The sequence below is a fragment of the Acartia tonsa genome, chromosome 8 (assembly GCF_053477335.1).
Source record: "Acartia tonsa isolate MP-2025a chromosome 8, ASM5347733v1, whole genome shotgun sequence".
NCBI classification, from domain to species: domain Eukaryota; kingdom Metazoa; phylum Arthropoda; class Copepoda; order Calanoida; family Acartiidae; genus Acartia; species Acartia tonsa.
The window spans coordinates 52426621-52447772 of record NC_137267.1 but is presented as its reverse complement, the minus strand read 5'-3'; the positions used below and the strand labels follow the sequence as shown (position 1 = coordinate 52447772).

At 32.3% G+C, this 21152-nt stretch overlaps 2 protein-coding genes across 3 annotated transcripts; both read left to right on the top strand.

The window, feature by feature from the left end:
* Nucleotides 1-1112: 1112 nt before the first annotated feature.
* Nucleotides 1113-4634, top strand: LOC145327289 (uncharacterized). 2 transcript variants are annotated; one of them, XR_013882136.1, is made up of 3 exons: nt 1113-1181; nt 1933-2817; nt 2998-4634. XR_013882136.1 is itself a non-coding variant. In XM_080170902.1 (2 exons), exons 1-2 carry the CDS (start codon nt 1138-1140, stop codon nt 2579-2581), a joined length of 693 nt encoding a protein of 230 aa, XP_080027028.1. In that variant the 5' UTR covers nt 1113-1137; the 3' UTR covers nt 2582-2943. The 2 variants fall into 2 exon arrangements, 1 of the variants encoding a protein (XP_080027028.1); XM_080170902.1 differs by lacking the exon at nt 2998-4634 and having other exon boundaries at nt 1933-2943.
* A 12054-nt stretch (nt 4635-16688) lies between these two features.
* Nucleotides 16689-19719, top strand: LOC145325713 (BTB/POZ domain-containing protein KCTD8-like). The gene is made up of 2 exons (XM_080168666.1): nt 16689-16746; nt 18488-19719. Exons 1-2 carry the CDS (start codon nt 16703-16705, stop codon nt 19086-19088), a joined length of 645 nt encoding a protein of 214 aa, XP_080024792.1. The 5' UTR covers nt 16689-16702; the 3' UTR covers nt 19089-19719.
* Nucleotides 19720-21152: the final 1433 nt, after the last annotated feature.

Below are 21152 nucleotides of genomic sequence, written 5' to 3'. Positions count from 1 at the left end.
CAAAACTTTGTACTTTTATTAGGTATTCAAATTTTTCAAACAATAATTTCAATCTACAGAATTGGCAATTTTGTATATCATCATTATGGATATATAAAAATTTATCATCTATTGTCTTATCCCTTAAGATCCCTAAATACATTAGGTATAGTTTTTAATTAAAATACCCAAAATTACACTTATTTTACTAAATTGTGTTTTGGTATTTTTTTAGAAATTTTGAAAATTAATGTTAAAGAATTTATATTTCTTTTATAAATAAATATATTAATATAACCCTGTGATGTAAAAAATATTAAAATTATTATTTTTTTCAATAAATGATATTATGGAATTTTTTCTTTTTTTTTAAAGAAAAAGTTATCCATTATTTTTGAAGAATAAAAAAAATGTTGAAAGTGGAAATATTTGCTCATATGTATTTTTAAAAGCGAAGCTTTTCTATAATTAGGGTAGGTCCGTCCGTCCGAGATAGTTAGCTTTTATTTGTTAATTTAGGCATGTTAGAATTGTCCTATCCTATCGATTTCAAACTTTGCATAGTGATTCGTTTAGTAGTTAGGTACGATTTAGAAAGCGTAGCAACTCTATAATCATTACCAGAACGTCCGTACGTCCATTTTAAACATGTTGATTTTCTACTTTTTTAACAACAAATTTTTATGTGATCTAATTTCCCGTTTGATCTGATTTTTGGTATATTATTTTAGTTTTTTTTTGCTTGTTGGTTATACCTTATTCCTGTGTTTTTCAACAAATTTACTTACAATTTTTCTTCGACTCTTATACTTTATATTCTGATTATTCAGTTCAGACACTATACAAGTGTTAATGTCCGTTTGTCCTACCATTTCAGTGCTTCGCTTTTAAGGATGTTGTCATCCTTGTTTTGATTATATTTTGGGACTCCAACAGGTAGGAAGGTGGCTGCAAAGCACTTAATGACCCATGTAGCTTTAATTAGTATAAACTTACTTTTAATTTATAAGTCATCCCCCTGCCACCCTCCATAGTCCGCTTGGGAGCTCAAAAACCCCCTGAAAATGATTCTAACCTTAAACTTTTTAATCCTTTTTTTAAAAAGTATATCAAAATTACCTATTATTTCTATTTTCAGAATTATCTGCGGAGAAAAAAATGTCATTCAATGATGTCATTGAACTGAATGTAGGTGGTAAAAGGTAACCATCCAAATTTAAAAATAACAGGATATGTGCCTGTCTGTAAACAAAGGATTCTGTTAATTGCTGAACTATTCTGATTTACGTCATATTAGAAGGGAAAGGGAAGAGGAAAAAAAACGACCAGAAAAGGTGAAAGATGGGGCAAAAGGTATTTGATTTCTCATAGAAGAAAAAATTAAGGTTTATGTATGAAAGTTTTAAAAAGAAAAGCTACTTAAAAGTAGTCAGACTACCATAGATTTTTTATACCTAATTATTGAGCATAAAGTTTGGAATATTTGCAAGAAAATGGGCTAAAAAGCTGCTTAAAAGCAGTCAGATCGCTATTGATATTTTATACTTGATTATTACTCTTATACCAAGTAATGTTATAAAGTTATAACAAGAAGTTTCAGCCTTCTAACTTTTACAGGAGCCGAGAAAATCAGTTTTGAAAAAGAAAGCGACTGAAAAGCAGTCCGACGGCTATTTATGTTTTATACTTAAATATGCATCATATTAATGGGAATGTTGTCAAGAAGTTTTAGCCTTCCATCTTTTATAGGAGCTGAGAAAATCTGTTTTGAAAAAGAAAGCGGCTTAAAAGCAGTCCGACGGCTATTTATGTTTTATACTTAAATATGCATCCCCCAAAACGTTTCTTACGGACAGACGGACATTTCAAAGTATAGAGTAGCTTCGTTACTAAAAATACAGATCAATAAACGTTTACATTTTTAAAAGCCATCACTAACTCTAAATTGTTTAGGTTTGTTACCACCAGACAGACCCTGTTGAAAGAGTCTCAATCTGTTCTGGCAAAGATGTTTGAAATTGATTCACCAATTCAGCCAGCTGCTATGTTGAAGGATGGATCCTACTTCATAGATAGAAACCCTAAACGATTTGAAATTATCCTGGATTTCTTGAGAGATGATGAGCTTACTGATGATCTTTCCAAGACAGAACTGAAAAGCCTGAAGATTGAAGCCAGTTATTTCATGTTAGAGAATCTTCTCAGCATCATCAATGAGAGGCTCGATAATCTCGAAGTGTACAGATTCCGATTTCATCGTGGACAGCCTGAAGAGTGTTACTATTATGTGAGAAAGTCCTATTTTGAAGATGTTCCTCTGTATGTGATAGTCAATTTTTTTACGTATGGTTGGAATGGGGATTGTTTCAAAGGTTATCATGTTAGGAAAGATCCTTTTGAACCTTCTGGAACTCCACTTTTTGTTACTCCACATGATGATACTATAAATATTAATCCGATTTATAACCCTGACGGACCAACCGAGGAAAAAAAATATATAGAGGCAGGCCGAATGTATTTGGTGGAAGAATTGAAGAGGAGAAATCAACAAGAATCATCATCTGATGATGATGATGATGATGATGATGATGATGATGATTGATGATGATTCTTTTTTTTGGCTCTGTGATAAATAGAAAATTTGTAATGATATGAAAATTAATGTGTATAGAATTTGGAAGATAAAATTCAATTTTAACAAATCTTTTGATACTTTTTTATGATTTAAGCCTAATTATTATTATACATTTTTTTTACAAAGATACCCTCCCTCCACATTTTATTATTTTGTGTTATTTGAATCTGATTTTTACTGTATCTGATTCGTTCATATGATCTGTATATTTTTTACTTCTTCGTTCAAGCATTTTTTGTGTATTTATTATATTATTTGATAGATTTAAGTTCCAACTGTAAACATGAAAATTATGTGTTTTTCCTCATGTAAAATAAAGGTATTTTTTTAAATTCTGTGTAATTCCATAAACTTTTAGTTATAGATTACAATCACAAATAAAGTTTATTTTATAAAATAACATATATTCTATAAGTTATAGTGATAATTTTAACAACGCTTTTAATACTTCTTTTAATGATTTGAGGCTAATTTTTAAGAATTTATATACAAAAAAAATCCACCTTCAACATTTTATTATTTTGTGTTATTTGTATATGATTTTTACTGTATCTGATTCTATGCTTTGTGTATCTTTTGATTTCTTCGTTAAGCATTTTTTGTGTTTATTATATTATTTGATAGTTTTAATGAGGGAGAAGACATTGGACTGTAAATTACACCAGTACCTAAAGTTTGATAACTATGGTATCTTATTTATTGGATCAAAAACTTTGGATATGGATAAGATTTAATTTGGAAGATCAAACTTTTCTGCCATTAATTTTAATCTACAGTTTTGTAAATCATCATTGGGGATATATATAAATTTATCGGCCATTGTTTTTTTCCCTTAAGATCCCTGAATACATAAGGCTATAGTTTTTTATTAAATACCTAAAATTACACTTACTTCACTAAATTGTGTTTTGGTATTTTTTAGAAAGAAGGCGTCTTAACTTTTTTGATTTTTATTTTAAATAGCTAGTCGGTGTTTTTAGTAAGTAGTAGATGTAAAATTTTCAATAGAATTTAGATATGCAATCATTTTTTTTTTGTATACCTCTTATTTTTGAAGTGATTTAAGATTTAAAAAAAAAAAATTAAGTGGGTTTTAAGGTACTAGAACTCAACAAAAAAAAAGAAGAAAATTGCCATTATAAACAAAAATAGTAAGATTTTTTAATTTGACACCTTACTTATTTAATTCTGTTGAGTAATTATTGAAAAAATCGATTTTTTTAAACCTACAAGAATAAAAACTTTGAATATAAATATATCATTACACAGACATAAGAAATAGGTGTTTATATATACTTTTAGAATGAGAAAAATATTACAAATCCATTGTAAGCAAAGTTGAAATAAAAAGTTTACAAAATAGTAAATAAACTTCAATAAAAGAAATTATATGAAATTATTATCTTAAATGTTGTTTTGAGAATAAAAATGGGAAGGGGGTAAAGAGGTGGTTAAAGTAAGTGTTGCCTGTTTAACATAATATGTTAGGCCATTTTTTTAAAATTTTGCTTACAATGGATTCATAATATTTTTCTGATTCTAAAGGTATATATATGAACCCATATTTTTTATGCCTGTTTTAGGATTTATTCATGTTAAAAGTTTTGATTAAACCGAGGTTTTAAAAAATCGATTATTTCAATAATTACCTGACAGAATTCAAAAAGTAAGATGTCAAATTAAAGGTCTTAGTATTTTTGTTCATAATGGCAATTTTCTTCTATTGTGTTTTAGTACCTTCAATCCGACTTTATCATTTAAAAAAAAAACTTAAATTACTTGAAAAATAAGAGGTCTACAAAAAAAAACCGATTGCATATCTAAATTCTATGGAAAATTTTACATCTACTACTTACTAAAAACACAGACTAGCTTTTTAAAATAAAAATTTAAAAAGTTAAGACGCCTTCTTTTGAAAAAATAATTTTTAAGAATTTATATTTCTTATATAAATATATAATAAAATAACCCTGTGATGTTTAAAATTTTAAAATTATTATTTTTTTCAATAAATGATATTGTGGAATTTTTTTCTTTATTTTTTAGAAAAATAATAACGATTGTATTTAGAAATTAAAATGGAAATACTTGCTCTATCTATGTACTGTTGATTATATTTAGGGACTTTAAAATGTAGGAAGGTGGCTTCAAAATAGCCTAAAACTATCCCGGTATCTATTTAAAGCTTTTCGAAACAAAGAACTTTTGAAAACTTGAGCTTCAAACAAAAAATCTTACAGCTTTATGTATTGGAAAGGTTTTAATACGAAAAAACAGTGAAAATTTTTTAATGGCGGAGGGGTATATGTCTATACTGTCCACTAACATACTATTTTTGTATACTAAGCATACTATTTTTAAAAATTATACTCGAAATATCAGGTTTCGTCGTTTTTTCCAGGGGGATTTTTTCAAAATTAAGGAGGAGGTTTAAAACTATCCCCCTTCCCCTTATTTTCGTTTTTTTTGTACCAAAATTAAGGGGGGGGGGGAGGTTAAAAACAACCTAAAAAGATTTTGTTCCAATATCTTCAAAAGAACAGAAGCACTGAATTTAAGTTATACCTAATTAGGCGGCGGCAAAAAAATTGCGTTAAACGGCGGTCCCGCCGCCATTTTTTTTGAGATACCTAAGCTTGGGGTAATTAGTGACACAACCAAAAAATTTTTACCCAATTATCTCTAAAACTAAGGGAGTAGCACCCAAAATAAAATTGCTGGTATGTCGTGGCACGAGTCACCACATTCCCCCCCCCTTAACTAAACACTTATAAACATTTATATTCTGATTCTTCAGTTTTGACACTCTTCAAGCGTTAATGTTCGTTTGTCCTACTGTTTCAGTGCTTCGCTTTTATGGATGTTGTCAGCCTTATTTTAGTAGCAATGCTGCTTTACATTTCACTATATCTGTCAGTCAGTCCGTACTACCTAATACAACACAATGTAGTGAAGATACTTTATAGTTTACTTTATCTGTCCATCCATTAGTCAGTCAGTCCTTAAAGCTATGTGGGAAACAAACAGTATGTATCTGCTCCTAATCAAGATTGATGGCTGAAATATTTAGGGAGTGAATAATTTCACATTCTACATATCCAAGTATCTACACCAAGTATCATTAAGATATGCTTATGGGTTGGGGTACCACTTCGATTCCTAGATTTTCACGTTTTCCTTACTAATTAAAATGGATTACACTGCAATCAAAAGCTTTTCGGATCAACTGCAGTTCACGGTAAAATATTGCTGGTAAGAAATATTTCCAAAAATCTATGAATTTTAAATGCTGCTAGCTGCCAAACGGCTGAACGTACAGATCATACCCGCACACCATTTTAAGCGGCATAAGAAGGCCTACAAATAATATGGAATAGCCAAGATCCAATTATGCACAGGGAAAGCTTCACTGAAAAGAACGCGTAAAATAGGTCTTTTTCGCGCATTTCTCTGCACTGCGAGATATTTATGCATTATTGATTTATGGCTATTGCAGATTATTTGTAGGCCTTCTTATGCCGCTTGTATTAGTGTGCGGGCATGATCTGTATGTTCAGCCGTTTGGCAGCAAGCAGCCTTTAAAATTCATTTTTGGAAATATTGCTTACCAGCAATATTTTACCGTGACCTGCAGTCGATCCAGCTTTTCAAATATAGTGTTTTATGACTCTGATCTTTAGTTCTTTTTTTCGGATGTCCATCTAAAATTATTGAGCTTTGCTATTTATGGATGTTGTCATCCTTGTTTTTAGTACTAAAGGTACTCTACACACTAGGGTGGGTTCATATCGGAATTAGACAAAGCGGGGATATGCAACAGATAAAATTAACCTTAAAAACATTTCTGACCGAAAAAGAATTTTAAAAAATTGAGTTTTAGAACACGACCACTTAAAAATATAATTCATTACTTATTAGTATGCAAAGACGACATTCAAAAAAATTTTTGAATCAGAACTATGGCTTCATGGTGCTCCCTGGAAAGGCCTTGAGGAGCTGAATCAGGAACTTTTGTCCGTTTCAAAATATCTTGTTCCTAGCCTTAGAAATCACTAAAAAAACAAAATTTTTAAAGGTTTATTCAGAATTGTCCAATTTGTAGAGGTTTTTTAGATTTTCTCAGGCTAGGAACGAGATTTTTTGTAACGGACAAAAGTTCCTGACTCAGCTACTCAAGGCATTTCCAGGGAGCACCATGAAGCCATAGTTCTGATTCAATAAATTTTTGACTCCCATTTACAAATAGCTATACAATTGAATGTCTGGTCGTCAGCAGTTTTAAGACTTAGGATAAATTTTAAATCATCCAGAGGTGTATTATATCTATATAAATTGAGTGCAGATCCCCGCTTTGGCCTCAGAAAAAAAATGTCCAAAATCGACCCACCCTACTACACACCCCACCCGAAGGCGTGTTAGGTTAGAAAAAAAAACCCGCAGAAACGGTTTACACAGGATGTACTGGGACCTTATGGTGAGTTCAGAACATGCTTTCCCTAAATTGAGTTAGTACTTAGTACCTTCCCATACAAGGGAAAGCATGTTCTGAACTCACCATAAGGTCCCAGTACATCCTGTGCACTAGTAAAATATAGGTTTTTAGCCAAAAAGATGAATACTCTGGAAATTCGACCAGATATCATTTATTTAAGCCTATATAAAGAGCCCTACGTCTTTATTTAAATCATAAGTGCATGGCCTAATTTTTTTCATATTTTACAATAATACCCTCTATTTTCCATAGATCTAACATCATTTCAACAAGTTTTACTCATTTATTTTATATTAAGTTCTTTTAAATCCACAATAAAATTAGTTTTTTTTGTATAGAAATACTTTAATTAACTAAGATGGCATTCAAAATTTAAAATAAATTTCAAAGTATATAAAGATTTTGAAAAGATTATTATAGCAATTCAGATTCTCATACTGGAATATGTCACTAGGACGAATGAACATTAACACTTATAGAATAATCAAAATATATGTTCTAAATGTCAAAACAAAATTGGAGTAAAGGGGGGGGGGGAAGTGTGGTGACTCGTCACACGACATACCAGCAATTTTATTTTGGGTGCTACTCCCTTAGTTTGAGATAATTGGATGAAATCTTTTGGGCTGGGTCACTAATTACCCCAACTATTGGTATCGATAAAAAAAACGGCGGCGAGACCGCCGCTCCCGCCGCCCGCTGCCGTTTTCCGCCGCCACCAAAAAAAAATTTTATTGCATTTCTCGCCGAATTAGGCAGTTTGGAATCATTTGAGACCATGTTATTTTTTTCAAAAATTTTTCCCCTTACAAGCAACCCTGCGGGGGAACTTAAGTCATTTTTTTCAAATTCTCGTTTATGAAGGTATATCTTAAATACAGTATGCTACTCCTTTAGTTTTAGAGATAATTGGATGAAATCTTTTTGTTTGTGTCACTAATTACCCCAAGTTTTGGTATCTTTCAAAAAAAAAACAGCGGCGGGACCGCCGCCCGCCGCCGTTTTCCGCCGCCACCATAAAAATTTTTTTATTGCATTTCTCGCCGAATTAGGCAATTGGGAATCATTTGAGACCATGTTATTTTTTCAAAAATTTTTCCCCTTACAAGCAACCCTGCGGGGGGACTTAAGTCATTTTTTTCAAATGCTCGTTTATGAAGGTATATCCTAAATACAGTATGCTATTCCTTTAGTTTTAGAGATAATTGGATGAAATCTTTTTGATTGTGTCACTAATTACCCCAAGTTTTGGTATCTTTCAAAAAAAAACGGCAGCAGCACCGCCGCTCCCGCCGTCCGCCGCCGTTTTCCGCCGCCACGAAAAAAATTTTTTATTGCATTTCTCGCCGAATTAGGCAATTTTGAATCATATGAGACCATGTTATTTTTTCAAATTTTTTTGGGTCCATGGCGGAAAACGGCGGCGGCGGATGGCGGGAGCAAGGTTGCTTGTAAGGGGAAATTTTTGAAAAAAATAACTTGGTCTCATATTATTCCAAATTGCCTAATTCGGCGAGAAATGCAATAAAAAAATTTTTTTTGGTGGCGGCGGAAAACGGCGGCGGACGGCGGGAGCGGCGGTCCCGCCGCCATTTTTTATTCAAATATTTTTTTACTGACCTACCTAAAAAGATTTTGTTTCAATATCTTTAAAAGCACAGGAGTAGCACTGAATTTACGATATACCTTGATAAACGAGAATTTGAAAGTCCTCCCGCAAGGGGTGCTTGTAAGGGAAAAAATTTTTGAAAAAAATAACATGGTCTCAAATGATTCCATATTGCCTAATTCGGCGAGAAATGCAATAAAAAAATTTTTTTGGTGGCGGCGGAAAACGGCGGCGGGAGCGGCGGTTCCGCCGCCGTTTTTTTTTAAAGATACCAATAGTTGGGGTAATTAGTGACCCAGCCCAAAAGATTTCATCCAATTATCTCTAAAACTAAGGGAGTAGCATACTGTATTTAAGATATACCTTGATAAACGAGAATTTGAAAAAAATGACTTGCTTGTAAGGGGAAAAATTTTTGATAAAAATAACATGATCTCAAATGATTCCAAATTGCCTAATTCGGCGAGAAATGCACTAAAATTTTTTTTTGGTGGCGGCGGAAAACGGCGGCGGGAGCGGCGGTCTCGCCGCCGTTTTTTTTTAAAGATACCAATAGTTTGGGTAATTAGTGACCCAGCCCAAAAGATTTCATCCAATTATCTCTAAAACTAAGGGAGTAGCACCCAAAATAAAATTGCTGGTATGTCGTGTGACGAGTCACCACATTTCCCCCCCCCCCCCTTTGTTGAAAAACTGAGTACGGACATTCTTGTAACTATTATACATTTGCCACGTTTTCTAAATCATAAATACTTAACTACTACAGGAATCACCATGCAAAGTTTAAAATCAATAAGACAAAACATGCCCAAGTTAACGGAAAAAACTATCTGGACGGACGAACGGACTGACACTATTTTCAGAAAAGTTTTGCTTTTAATAGACACATCACTTTGAATTTATAATTCATAATTAAAAAAAATATGTTTATAAATATGTTTTACAAGTATTACAAAGACCTGTTAGTTCCTTAATTTGCACAAGATTTACAAGAACAAACAACGTTTCATTTTTCTCAATAACTTGGCAATTCTTGCCTTTTCTTTCACAAGCAACACAATTACTTTAAATGATCTATTGCAAACTATGGCATGTTTGTCATTTAAGAAACAATCACACTAAGAATTAATTTTATTACTAAAAAGTAAAAAGCTTCACGGATTTTTAATTTTTCAACTTGCGGATTTTTTAAAATGAATTTTATAGTTTAAAAACATAATTTTACAGCTTTTTTTCAAGAAAAAATACACTCAAGTTCAAATGCAATTTATTCTTTAGGCCATGCACTTATGATTTAAATAAAAACGTGGGGCTCTCTATATAGGTATAAATAAATGATATCTGGTCGAATTTCTAGAGTATTCATCTTTTTGGCTAAAAAACCTATATTTTACTAGTGTGTGTAAACCGATTCTGGGTTTTTTTTTCTAACCTAGCACGCCCTCGGGTTGGGTGTGTCTATAATACTAAATATACATTTGTCTGTCCATCCTAAAAGCAGCTAAGAAGTGTCGGAGTGTTTTTCTTTGTGTGGCGGGGAACATTAATTGAAGGGGGGGGGGGGGAAGTCCTAACCCTTCAGGAAAATAGCTTAAAACCTTCAAATTGTAGATAGACAGAAAGACTTTATTCAACTTTGTAGTTCAGATATGCAGTTTTTTAGTAGCGAAGCCACTTTATAAATCAAAATGTCCGTCGCTCGTCAACTAGGGTTTGTACGTAATTCTACCTATCATGTAAGATTTACTTTGTGATTATGACGCTTTAAAATTCATCTACAACCATTTTTTTCGACATCTTAAGGTTTCATTAAGTTGGATGTTATTACAAGTGAAGATTTAATTACCATAATCATGATTGGTACGTACGTCCATCTGTACGTAATTGCGGAATGTTAAAATTGTCCTATCGAGTTCAAACTTGGTATGATGGACCAGTTAGGAATTTTTTTTTAAATGTTGCGACTCGATACGATTAATTTTTTTATTGATTTAATTTCTTATTTAACTTAATATCAGAGTAATAATTTCCAAGATGATTCAAAATGTAGGTTAGTTTAATACAACATTTTTAATGAAGATTTTTACAATTAGGGCCAGTCCGTTTGTCTGTACAGATATAGCTTTTATCATTCATTGTTGTCCTTAATTAAGAAAACGTAGCAACTCAGTGCTTATTACCAAAAAGCCTGCATGTTTTTCTTGAATTAAAGGGCGAATATAGGTTTGATATAATATGAGCTTATTTCAAAGGTGCCATTATATAGATTATAAATAACTTAAGGATATTGACATATCTAATTGTATAAGTCTGTTTATAGCTTAAAACCTTTCTAACTCAAGATAATATTATGTAATTAGTGTGGTTCCCTAAGAACTCAAACACCCTAGCATCACACAAGGCTTCGTGGCAAGGTTGAATTAAAAAGCTTTCGTTAAGGGATAGTCGTAATAACGTGGAAACCAATTAATCAGGGGTAAATATACCCATCTTCTACCTTAATACAAATTATATAAAGTAAAATATTTAAAAGTTTAAAAAAACATCAAATAATGTAAAAAGTAAAAAAAAAAATTGATAAAATTTTCTTGGAGGAAGGATGATTTCAAATCCCTGTTTTTTTAAGGTTCGTGTGTGTGTGTGTTAAAATTGCGTACATCGGGGTTTTTATATTTTCCAGAATTAACCAATGATCTTTGTACAGAAAATAAACTTTAAGACGTATTATTTACCCTAGTCAAAACTTTTACGCAAATTATTTCTACGCTTTTTAAAAATTGAATTAAAGAGTATATAATCTAAAATAATAAACATTTAAATTATCATTTAAGATGCGTGCCATTGTAATAGTCAATCAAACTTAAGCAAAATAGTAAAAAAAAAGTCTTGTAAAGGGCTAAAATAAACCGTTTGTCGTTAATCTCATTTATCATATGTTCAATTGAAACAGAAAATTGCAAAATCTACTTAAGGATTTTTTTGAATTTTTAAATTTGGCATAGATATTCTAAAAGTATGAAATGGCACCTTTTATATAAGCTCATATCATATCGAACCTATATTCGCCCTTTAAGTCGAAGAAGCTTTTACAAGATCTTATATAAAACTTTAGTTTTGGATAAATGGATTTCTAGATATATATGCATAAAAAGCATCTCTAAAATTAAATCTTGAAATGTAACATGAGCAAAGCAATCTAGATTTAATTAAATTTTTGATAGGTTTAATATTTTGAACAATTCGAGGTTTTTAAAATATCATTTAAAATCGTAAACGTTAAGTATTTGATCGATTAAAGCTTTTATTCAAAGTTTTAAAAATACGCCAAAATACAAAAATCTGATGTATTGACGGACGTAATATTTGAAGAGTAGTCGCTCCATAGAGAACAAAACTGGTTTTATTGCCAAATTCGTGAGAATGACGAAAAGGCACCGTTCCCACGGTAGTGAATTAAAAGCTACCAAATTCATATTTTTAGGGCCAATTTTGCTATTACAATTTTACCATATCTATTTTTGTTAAAATATTTGTAAATTATTGTAAATTTCAGCAAGTTTTTGTGACAAAAGCATAATTAAAAATTGTTACTTTTATATTTAACTAGTTTAATATAATTTAAATTTAATATAAGATTAATTAATAGTTTTCCAATAAAAGCTTTTTTTGGTGGGAAGGTTAAAATTTTCAATAAAGGTGGGGTGGGTGTTTTAACTTTCATCTTTAAGGAGGATAATAGACAAATTATTTTTAAACTCTCTCACCCTAAAAAATGTTATTCTGTTGGTGAAAGGTGAGATGATTTGTAAAAATTAGCAACTTTGAACCGTGCTATGAAGTGATATCACGTGATTATAGGCACAACATTTTTTTTTTTTTGGGGGGGGGGGGACAGGCACCACCCTTTATATCGCACCTTGTTTAGATCAAATTTACATTTGAAAGACTGAACCATTTTTTTAGTTTAAATCAATTTTCATGAGTTGGTAGATTTTTTATTCCAAGAAAAGAACCGTTCCCCCACCCCCTTGGGGTTGCTTATGTCGATATGATGACCACAGTCGTTAGTTGATCTCTGTTCAGAGAGGTCGTGCCAAAATCAATACTTAAATATTGTAAACAGTTAAAATTTGTAGTAAATATTTATATTTTAATGTAATTAAATTATCTTAAGCATATGTCTCGGCCAATAGTATATAAGGGGGGGGGGAAGTTCTGACACATTTGCGTAAACGGTGATTATTGGCTTTATCTTTGGACTGAGAGGATAGGTTATTAGGGATAAAATCATTCTTATATGATGAATTTCCCCCAGATTTAAGAATTTTTGGATAGGCCTCCAGGTTCCGGAGCTCCAGGCCTCCAGGTCCTCTCTGTACAGGTAAAAATGAAAAAAAAAATTTTTTTTTGAAGAGTTAGAAGTCAACTTATGAAACAAAATATGCGTTTTTTTCTTCAAATATGTGAATAACATTCAAAAATATGCATATTTTGTTTCATAGGTTGACTTCTAACTCTTCAAAAACAAAATTATTTTTTTAATTTTTACCTGTACAGAGAGGACCTGGAGGCCTGGAGCTCCGGAACCTGGAGACCTATCCAAAAATTCTTAAATCTGGGGGAAATTCATCATATAAGAATGATTTTATCCCTAATAACCTATCCTCTCAGTCCAAAGATAAAGCCAATAATCACCGTTTACGCAAATGTGTCAGAACTTCCCCCCCCCCTTAATGAATTAATCGTTGTATTAAAGTAACAGGATCTGTTCTGTCTGTATGTATTAAAGGATTTCGTTTACCACTGAGCCGATTTGGTTCTCTTATGCAGTGTTGCTTCTGATAGGTTCTGGGAATGGGGTACCACGTCCACCACCCTTGTAATTTGCAATTTAGATAGTGTAACTACTCAATATAAAATCATTACTAGGTAAGCATGTCTTGATTTTAAACTATGTAAGTTTTAAAAACATTTTAATTTTATAAATATCAGCACACACCAACCTCTCAGAAAAATTCCCCTCTAAAAGTTTTCTAATTTTTCTTTTTTAAATCCAAAATATTAAATTTGTCCATGGGATTTCAACTCCCACCTCAAGTGCCCCTAGAGACCTAGGGGCGTCTCCGCTAGTAAGCTTTATAGGTAAATATAAGCCCCTTGTTACTCTACATTGGTTAATGATTATTAAGATGTATAATTTGGATTAATTTTTGATAGTTTGACTTAAATAAAGCATTTGACGATGTAACGCGCTTAAAAAGCATTAGAATACATGAAGTTATAAGGGCTGTAAAGCCTAAAAGATATCATGGGTCTTACTGTAAGAACAATATTTTTATGCTTTAGGGGGGGGGGGCATTTTGATTATACATACCAACTTTAGATAAGGGCATTTTAAGGGGGTGGGGTTACTTGATTATGGGCCTTCTAATTCCTATCCCTTCTTACCAGGGACGTCTAAGGGGGTGGGGTTACTTGATTATGGGCCTTCTAATTCCTATCCCTTCTTACCAGGGACGTCTAAGGGGGAGGGGTAAACAGGTTGTTACCCCCCCCCCCCCTCCACCCAAAAAAATTAGTGAATGCCAAAATTTTTATATTTTTTTACCTCCCCTAAATTAAAAGCTTGGACGTCCTTGCTTTTCCCCCATCCCTCTACCATATACTTAAATACAGAGATTCATTTAAACAGACATACAGATTTAAGACTTGGATAAATGTTAGAGATGTTTGAAATGTACTTATAAATTGGCGCGCGAAGCGCACAGATTTTTTTCACACAATAACTTTTTGGTTTAAGTATTTGATGTTTACAAATGATTTTATAGAAATAACAAGGAAATATACTTTCAATAATACAAAGTAGTACGATGTCTGTCTGTCTGTCTGTCCATCCGTCCGTCCGTCTGAAGCTTAAGATCTCGGTAACCACTGAACCGATCGGATTCTACTCTTGAGGGTATATACCTATTGGTCCTGTGGTGGTTTTAAGCTATTTTCTTGGGGGGTGGGACACCCCTAACCCCCCCAAAAACAAAAAAATCCCCCCCTTATTTTTTATACCAGCATTTATTTTGAATGAAAGAATAGCAACATTCTCTCACTAAAAACAATAAATATTAATTTTTTTATCACCTCTTGGGGCTTCGCCCCTAGAGGCTAGGGGCGAAGCCGCTAGTGTGATAAAAAGTAGAAACAATTTGAAATGGCGCCAATTTTTCTTCTTCAAATACTTATATTCTATTAAATAATTTATAAATATGTAGAATGTTAACTTATTTAATTTCTGAAAATATCAGCTGTCTTTCTTGAATAGGAGCCGAGAAAATAATGCTTCTATAAAAATCAAAATGCTTCCCATTTCCTGTTTTGTTATGTACAGCATAAACAGATTACAACTTTTCCTCGGGGAGGGAGAGGATATTGGGCTGTAAATTATTCCCCAAAATTTTATAATATCGATTTTTTTATTGGCTTATCATGTTTGGTAATTTTATTGGATTTTGGTTGATTCAGTGTACACCAATTTTTCGGCCCTTTAGATCCCTGACTTTTCCTACACAAGTTTAAAAATATATTTGTAATAATTCTAAAATTTAGTTGATTGATTAGTTAAGTTGAGTGTTTAAACATTTCAGCCAATAATTTTAATCTGCAAAATGAGAAACTTTGTATCATCATTTGGGCTGTACACGAATGTATTGGCCATTGTCTTATCCCTTTAGATCCCTGACTTTTCCTAAATAAGTTTAAACATGTATTGGTAATAATTCTAAAATTTAGTTGGATTAATTGAATAGTGAACATGTAATTGACGCAAAGAAAATTTTTGGATAATTCATGAAACACTGGGAGAATTTTGCTTTTGGAGGTTGAAGGGGCAAAATGGGGCATTTTCCAACATTTAGGGTGGGGCAGGGGGGGGGGAGGGGCGATTGTCCCAAATGCCCCCTTTGGTTCGCACGCCACTGGCTACAGTAAGGCTAGAAGAATAGATCTGGTATTTTGGTTAGGTTTTCCTTTGTATTCCGTTGATTTTAGAGGGCAATTTAACTTCACGGTTTTTACACAAAAGGACATTAATCTTTTTATTTCATTTTATAGGTATAGGCATCACTTTTCATGAAAGAAAAAGTTATTTTATTATATTCTGAAAATTCACTTTGATTCGTGTTTCCATTTTTTGGAGTGGGGACAAAACCGCGACAGGGACAAAACCGCGACATAACAAAACCGCGACAGTGACAAAACCGCGACAGTGACAAAACCGCGACAGTTAAAAAATAACAGAAATATAACTATGTAGGATTTTTTGTAGAAATACATGGCCGCAGCGCTCGGCCCCCTGGCCTGCCTAGCCGCGGGCGCTCGGTCCCTTACCCATAACCTAACCTAACTATTGTAAAAAAGTATTAAAAATTTGAAAAAAATATACCAACCCCTTTTTGTAAAATCCACAAAATTCTAAACTATTAATAAGTTAATGTACATTAAACATTTAAACTTATAGGTTAGGTTAGGTTAGGTTAGGTTAGGTTATAGGCAAGGGGGCCGAGCGCCCGCGGCTAGGCAGGCCAGGGGGCCGAGCTCTGCGGCCATGACCTTCTAGCATTAAGATTTTTTTATTATAGATTTTTTTGCAATGTCGCGGTTTTGTCACTGTCGCGGTTTTGTCCCCACTCCCTGTTTTGATGGTTCTTTCTGTAATTTATATTTTTAATCATTAATCAATAGTTTAAAAATCTATTTGTAAATTATTAGATAATGTTTTGTTCTCTCTAGAACATAGTAGTAAATTTTCAATCTTGTAATTTTAAGACAGGCACTATTTTTTGTTTTGAGGATAACGCCGAAAACGCAAACGAGTTCTATAAAGCTTAGAATCCCAAACAATGTCTTTATATCTGTAGTGCATTAAATATTGCTCAATACTTTGAACAAATATTTTATAAAATAATTCTATTTTCAGAACTATCTGCGGAGAAAAATGTCATTTAATGATGTCATTGAACTGAATGTAGGTGGTAAAAGGTAAACATTATCCACATTTATAAATAACAGGATGTCTTGTCTGTAACAAAGTATCTCGCTAACTGCTAAACCGTACCTTTACCCTCCTTTACCATGTAGTTTCTCAAGGTCATTTAAAGGGAGTGTGAACGTAAAAATTTCTCATCTGATTATCAAATCTTAACATTTACTAAGCACATTTCACTACACTGATCAACCAAAAATGTCCTATTCACAAAAATATCCAGAAATAATGCCTTGATTTTATGGTATTTTGAGAGGGAAAAAGGAAAAAACAGGGAAAATCTGAACGTTTTAGTTTCTTATAATGTTTGTAGGGATATTTAACTTGTCATATATAGTTGAAACAATTTAGGTACTTACTGTTAAGGATTTATTTTATGATATAAAATTGCCAATTCGTTTTTTTATAACGTAGTAATTAGGTAATAAAGAGTAAAGACATATTTTAAATTCGTATTATTGACAAAAAAAATACCTCACTGTCTACAAAGGGTTGAATCTCATAGGTTATATAAAATAATAATATCCTTTTTTATTGTGTTGAACAATAAATAACCCACTTTGGAGAATTAGCTTACACTTTTATCAGACTGTTTATAAAGAAATATTGCGTCTTTATTATTTACAAATTTGTAATTAAAGGTGGGCGAGAGATGGGCCATTTAAAGTTAATTGGATACTAATAAAAAACCTGTTTCTGGCTTTGTTATTGTATTTGGTTTTCAATAAAAAAATATTGCTTATTTTATCAATTTCTAAGTAACTATACATTGGATTAAAGCAAGGATTATGTTAAAAGTCAGCTTAACTGTTAGGAAAAATCTAGAACTATGTGAAAAAGTTTAATTTTAGCTATAATGGGAGAAAAAAGCAATTTAATGCACATTTTATATAATACGGAAAATTTCTTCCTTTCCCCGTACCTTATAAAAATCGTCGGAAAAAGCCGTTTTTTAAGCAAACAAAGGCGCGTTTTGCTCTTTCTGTGAGATATTATGAATGAGATAATGTTAAGATTTGATATTAAGATGAGAAAAATTTACGTTCACAGTCCCTTTAAAGGTTCATAGCTTTTTTAGAATGGGTATCACGGTCCACCAACCTCCCAAGAACTTTCGGTTATAGATAAAATGCCCCCCCCCCCCTCCCAAATATTTTATAAGAATATTTTCTTACTAAAACTTAAATGAAAAGGGATGAATTCAGACCTACCCCACCTCAAGTGCCTCTTGTGGCCTCTAGGGGCATAGTCGAATTTTGAAAAGCGAAGATTTTCTATAATTAGGGTCGGTACGTCCGTAAGGGACAGTCAGCTCTTTTCGTTAATTTAAACAGGTTAGAATTGTACTACTGATTTGATTGCAAACTGTGCATTGATTACGGTATCCTGTATTTAAAAAGTTTTGCTAAGTTTTTGCATTATTAATATTCTGCTTAGGTAATCAGTTCTGACACTATACAAGTTTTAATGTTTGTTTGTCCTACTATTTCAAAGCTTTGCTTTTATTGATGTTGTCATCCTTGTTCTTTATATGCATTTAAAAAAAAAAAAAAATTGAAAAAAATATAGGTACCTAGTGCTTTTTTGTGAAACTCGTTAGTTTTTTTTTCAAAAAAAGGGGGAAAATTTTAAAACTTGACCGAACTATACCGATTTACATCATCTTATAATGGAAAGGGAAGAGGGAAAAAACCGACCAGAAAAGGTCACTAACTTTAATTACATTGCATTGTTTAGGTTTGTTACCACCAGACAGACCCTGTTGAAAGAGCCTCAATCTGTTCTGGCAAAGATGTTTGAAATAGATTCACCAATTCAGCCAGCTGCTATGTTGAAGGATGGATCCTACTTCATAGATAGAGACCCCAAAAGTTTTGAAATTATCCTGAATTTCTTAAGAAATGATGAGTTAGCTGATATTTCCAAGACAGAACTGAAAAGCCTGAAGATTGAAGCCAGTTATTTCATGTTAGAGAATCTTCTCAGCATTATAAATGAGAGGCTTGATACTCTTGAAGTCTATAGATTCCGAGGTTGTTATAATTCTGGTGGACAGCCTGAAGAGTTTTACTATTATGTGAGAAAGTCCTATTTTGAAGGTGTGCCTCTGCATGTGATAGTCAATTTCTTTACGCATCGTTGGATTGGGGCTTTCAGGAGTTCTCTTAGCAAAGATCCTTTCCAACCTATCGGAACTCATTTTGTTACTACACATGATGATAATATAAATATTAATCCAAATTATAACATTTACGAACAAAAAGAGCCAAAACAATATATAGAGTTAGGCCGAAACTTTCTGGTGGCTGAAATGAAGAAGAGAAAACAACAAAAATAACTTTTAAGTGGAAAGGGAGGGTCATTCTTTTTTTTAGCAACTGTGATAAATAGAAAATTTGTAATGATATGAAAATTAATGTGTATAGAATTTGGAAGATTCAACTCAATTTTAACAAATATTTTGATACTTTTTCTTTGATTTGAGGCTAATTTTTATTATGCATTTATTTTACACAGAAACCCTCTCCACAGTATATTATTTTGTGTTATTTGAATCTGATTTTTACTTTATCTGATTCGTTCATATGATCTGTATATTTTTTACTTCTTCGTTCAAGCATTTTTTGTGTATTTATTATATTATTTGATAGATTTAAGTTCCAACTGTAAACATGAAAATTATGTGTTTTTCTTCGTGTGAAATTTATATAGTATTTTTTTTAATTCTGTGTAATTCCATAAACTTTTAGTTATAAAGTTTTATTAAGCATATTTTTTTCAAAGAAACTCTCCCTCCATATTTTACTATTTTGTGTTTTTTGTATCTGATTTTTACTTTATCCGATTCATATGCTCTGTATATCTTTTGATTTCTTCGTTCAAGCATTTTTTTGTGTTTATTATATTATTTAAGTTCCAAACTGAAAATGAAAATTATGTGTTTTTCTTTGTGTGAAATAAAAGTATTTTTAAAATTCTGTGTAATGCCATAAACTGTAAGTTACAGATAAGTTTATGTTGCAAAATGACATATCTATAACACAAAGTAGAACGATGTCTGTTTGTCCGTCCGTCTGTCCCTTAGGATCTCGGTAACCACTAAACTGATTGGATTCTACTCTTCATGGATTATACCCACTGGTCCTGTGGTGGATTTAGGCTATTTTCTTGGGGGGTGGGACACCCCCAATAACAAAAAATCTCCCCCAATTTTTTTTTAAATTTTGTTTGTAAGAATTTTTATTTGCATATGTTTTGCGAATTCGCCATTTATTCGCAAAAATTGACGACCCATTCGCAATTTTTAAGCTGGGTAGGCGCGAAAATTAGCGACCCATTTGCAGTTTTTTTATAGCTGGGTAGGCGCGAAAATTAGCGACCCATTCGCCATTTTTTCAGCTGGGTAGGCGCGAAAATTAGCGACCCATTCACAAATTTTTCAGCTGGGTAGGCGCAACTACCTCTTGGGGCAAAGCTCCTAGGGGTGAAGCCGCTAGTATAACAAGTAGTTGGGTTTATTTGTCTGATGTGAAATGTCTTTCCAGGGTCAATTTCTCCTGGAAGGGTAGTGTACCCCCTCCCCGAAAATAGTTTCAAACCTTTCCAGGACCTATGTACACACTGTAAAGGGACAACGAGCAGGATTCTGACAAACAATTTTAAGTAAACATTTTACTTCCTGAATTTTCTCATTTCCCTTTGGTTACAACACAAAACAAATTTTACGCCAAAATTATCCCACAAAATATCTAAATTTTCAGAAATTTCAAGTGGAATCAAATTGCTAAATCACAGCCCCTGGTTATTGCCTGTTTTTGGGGCATATGTGCTTTTTGTAGATATTATTCAACAGTTTAGTAATGAAGCGGCTCTTTAATATCAAATGTTTGTCTGTCAATTAGAAAAAAATTAATAGGACAAGCATCCTTCTGCTTAATCATATGTTTTGAAATGATTACCCTTTAGAAATAAATGACCTCAGTTTTTAAACAAAATATTACACGGCTAGATCTAATGCGCGTTGGATTGGACTATTGATGATAAATCAATCAAATATGTAAGTATGTCCATAAAAGAATCCTTTAATTCCGTAGGTATTGTCCATTAGGGTGGGTCGATTATGGAATTTTTTTATCTCTGACCAAAGCGGGAATCTGCACATGATTTTTATAGATCAAATACACCTCTGAATGATTTAAATTTATCTTGAGTCTTAAAACCGCTGACGACCAGACAAAGAATTTTAAAGCTATTTTTGAATGAAGAAATTAAGGGTAATATTTGCTGTTAATCATAAGATATAATTTTTTACAATATATGGTCTTTTTATTCTTGTGAAACATCCTGGTAAAAAGCAAAACTATTGTTTTGACTTAAACATAGTATTTTATGTTGCTAAAAT

Excerpts from the sequence above, each read along its gene's own strand:
- LOC145327289 (XM_080170902.1), top strand. The coding sequence starts at position 1,138 with ATGTCATTCAATGATGTCATTGAACTGAATGTAGGTGGTAAAAG. Across the intron at positions 1,182-1,932 it reads CTGAATGTAGGTGGTAAAAG|GTTTGTTACCACCAGACAGA; the intron begins GTAACCATCCAA and ends TAAATTGTTTAG.
- LOC145325713 (XM_080168666.1), top strand. The coding sequence starts at position 16,703 with ATGTCATTTAATGATGTCATTGAACTGAATGTAGGTGGTAAAAG. Across the intron at positions 16,747-18,487 it reads CTGAATGTAGGTGGTAAAAG|GTTTGTTACCACCAGACAGA; the intron begins GTAAACATTATC and ends TGCATTGTTTAG.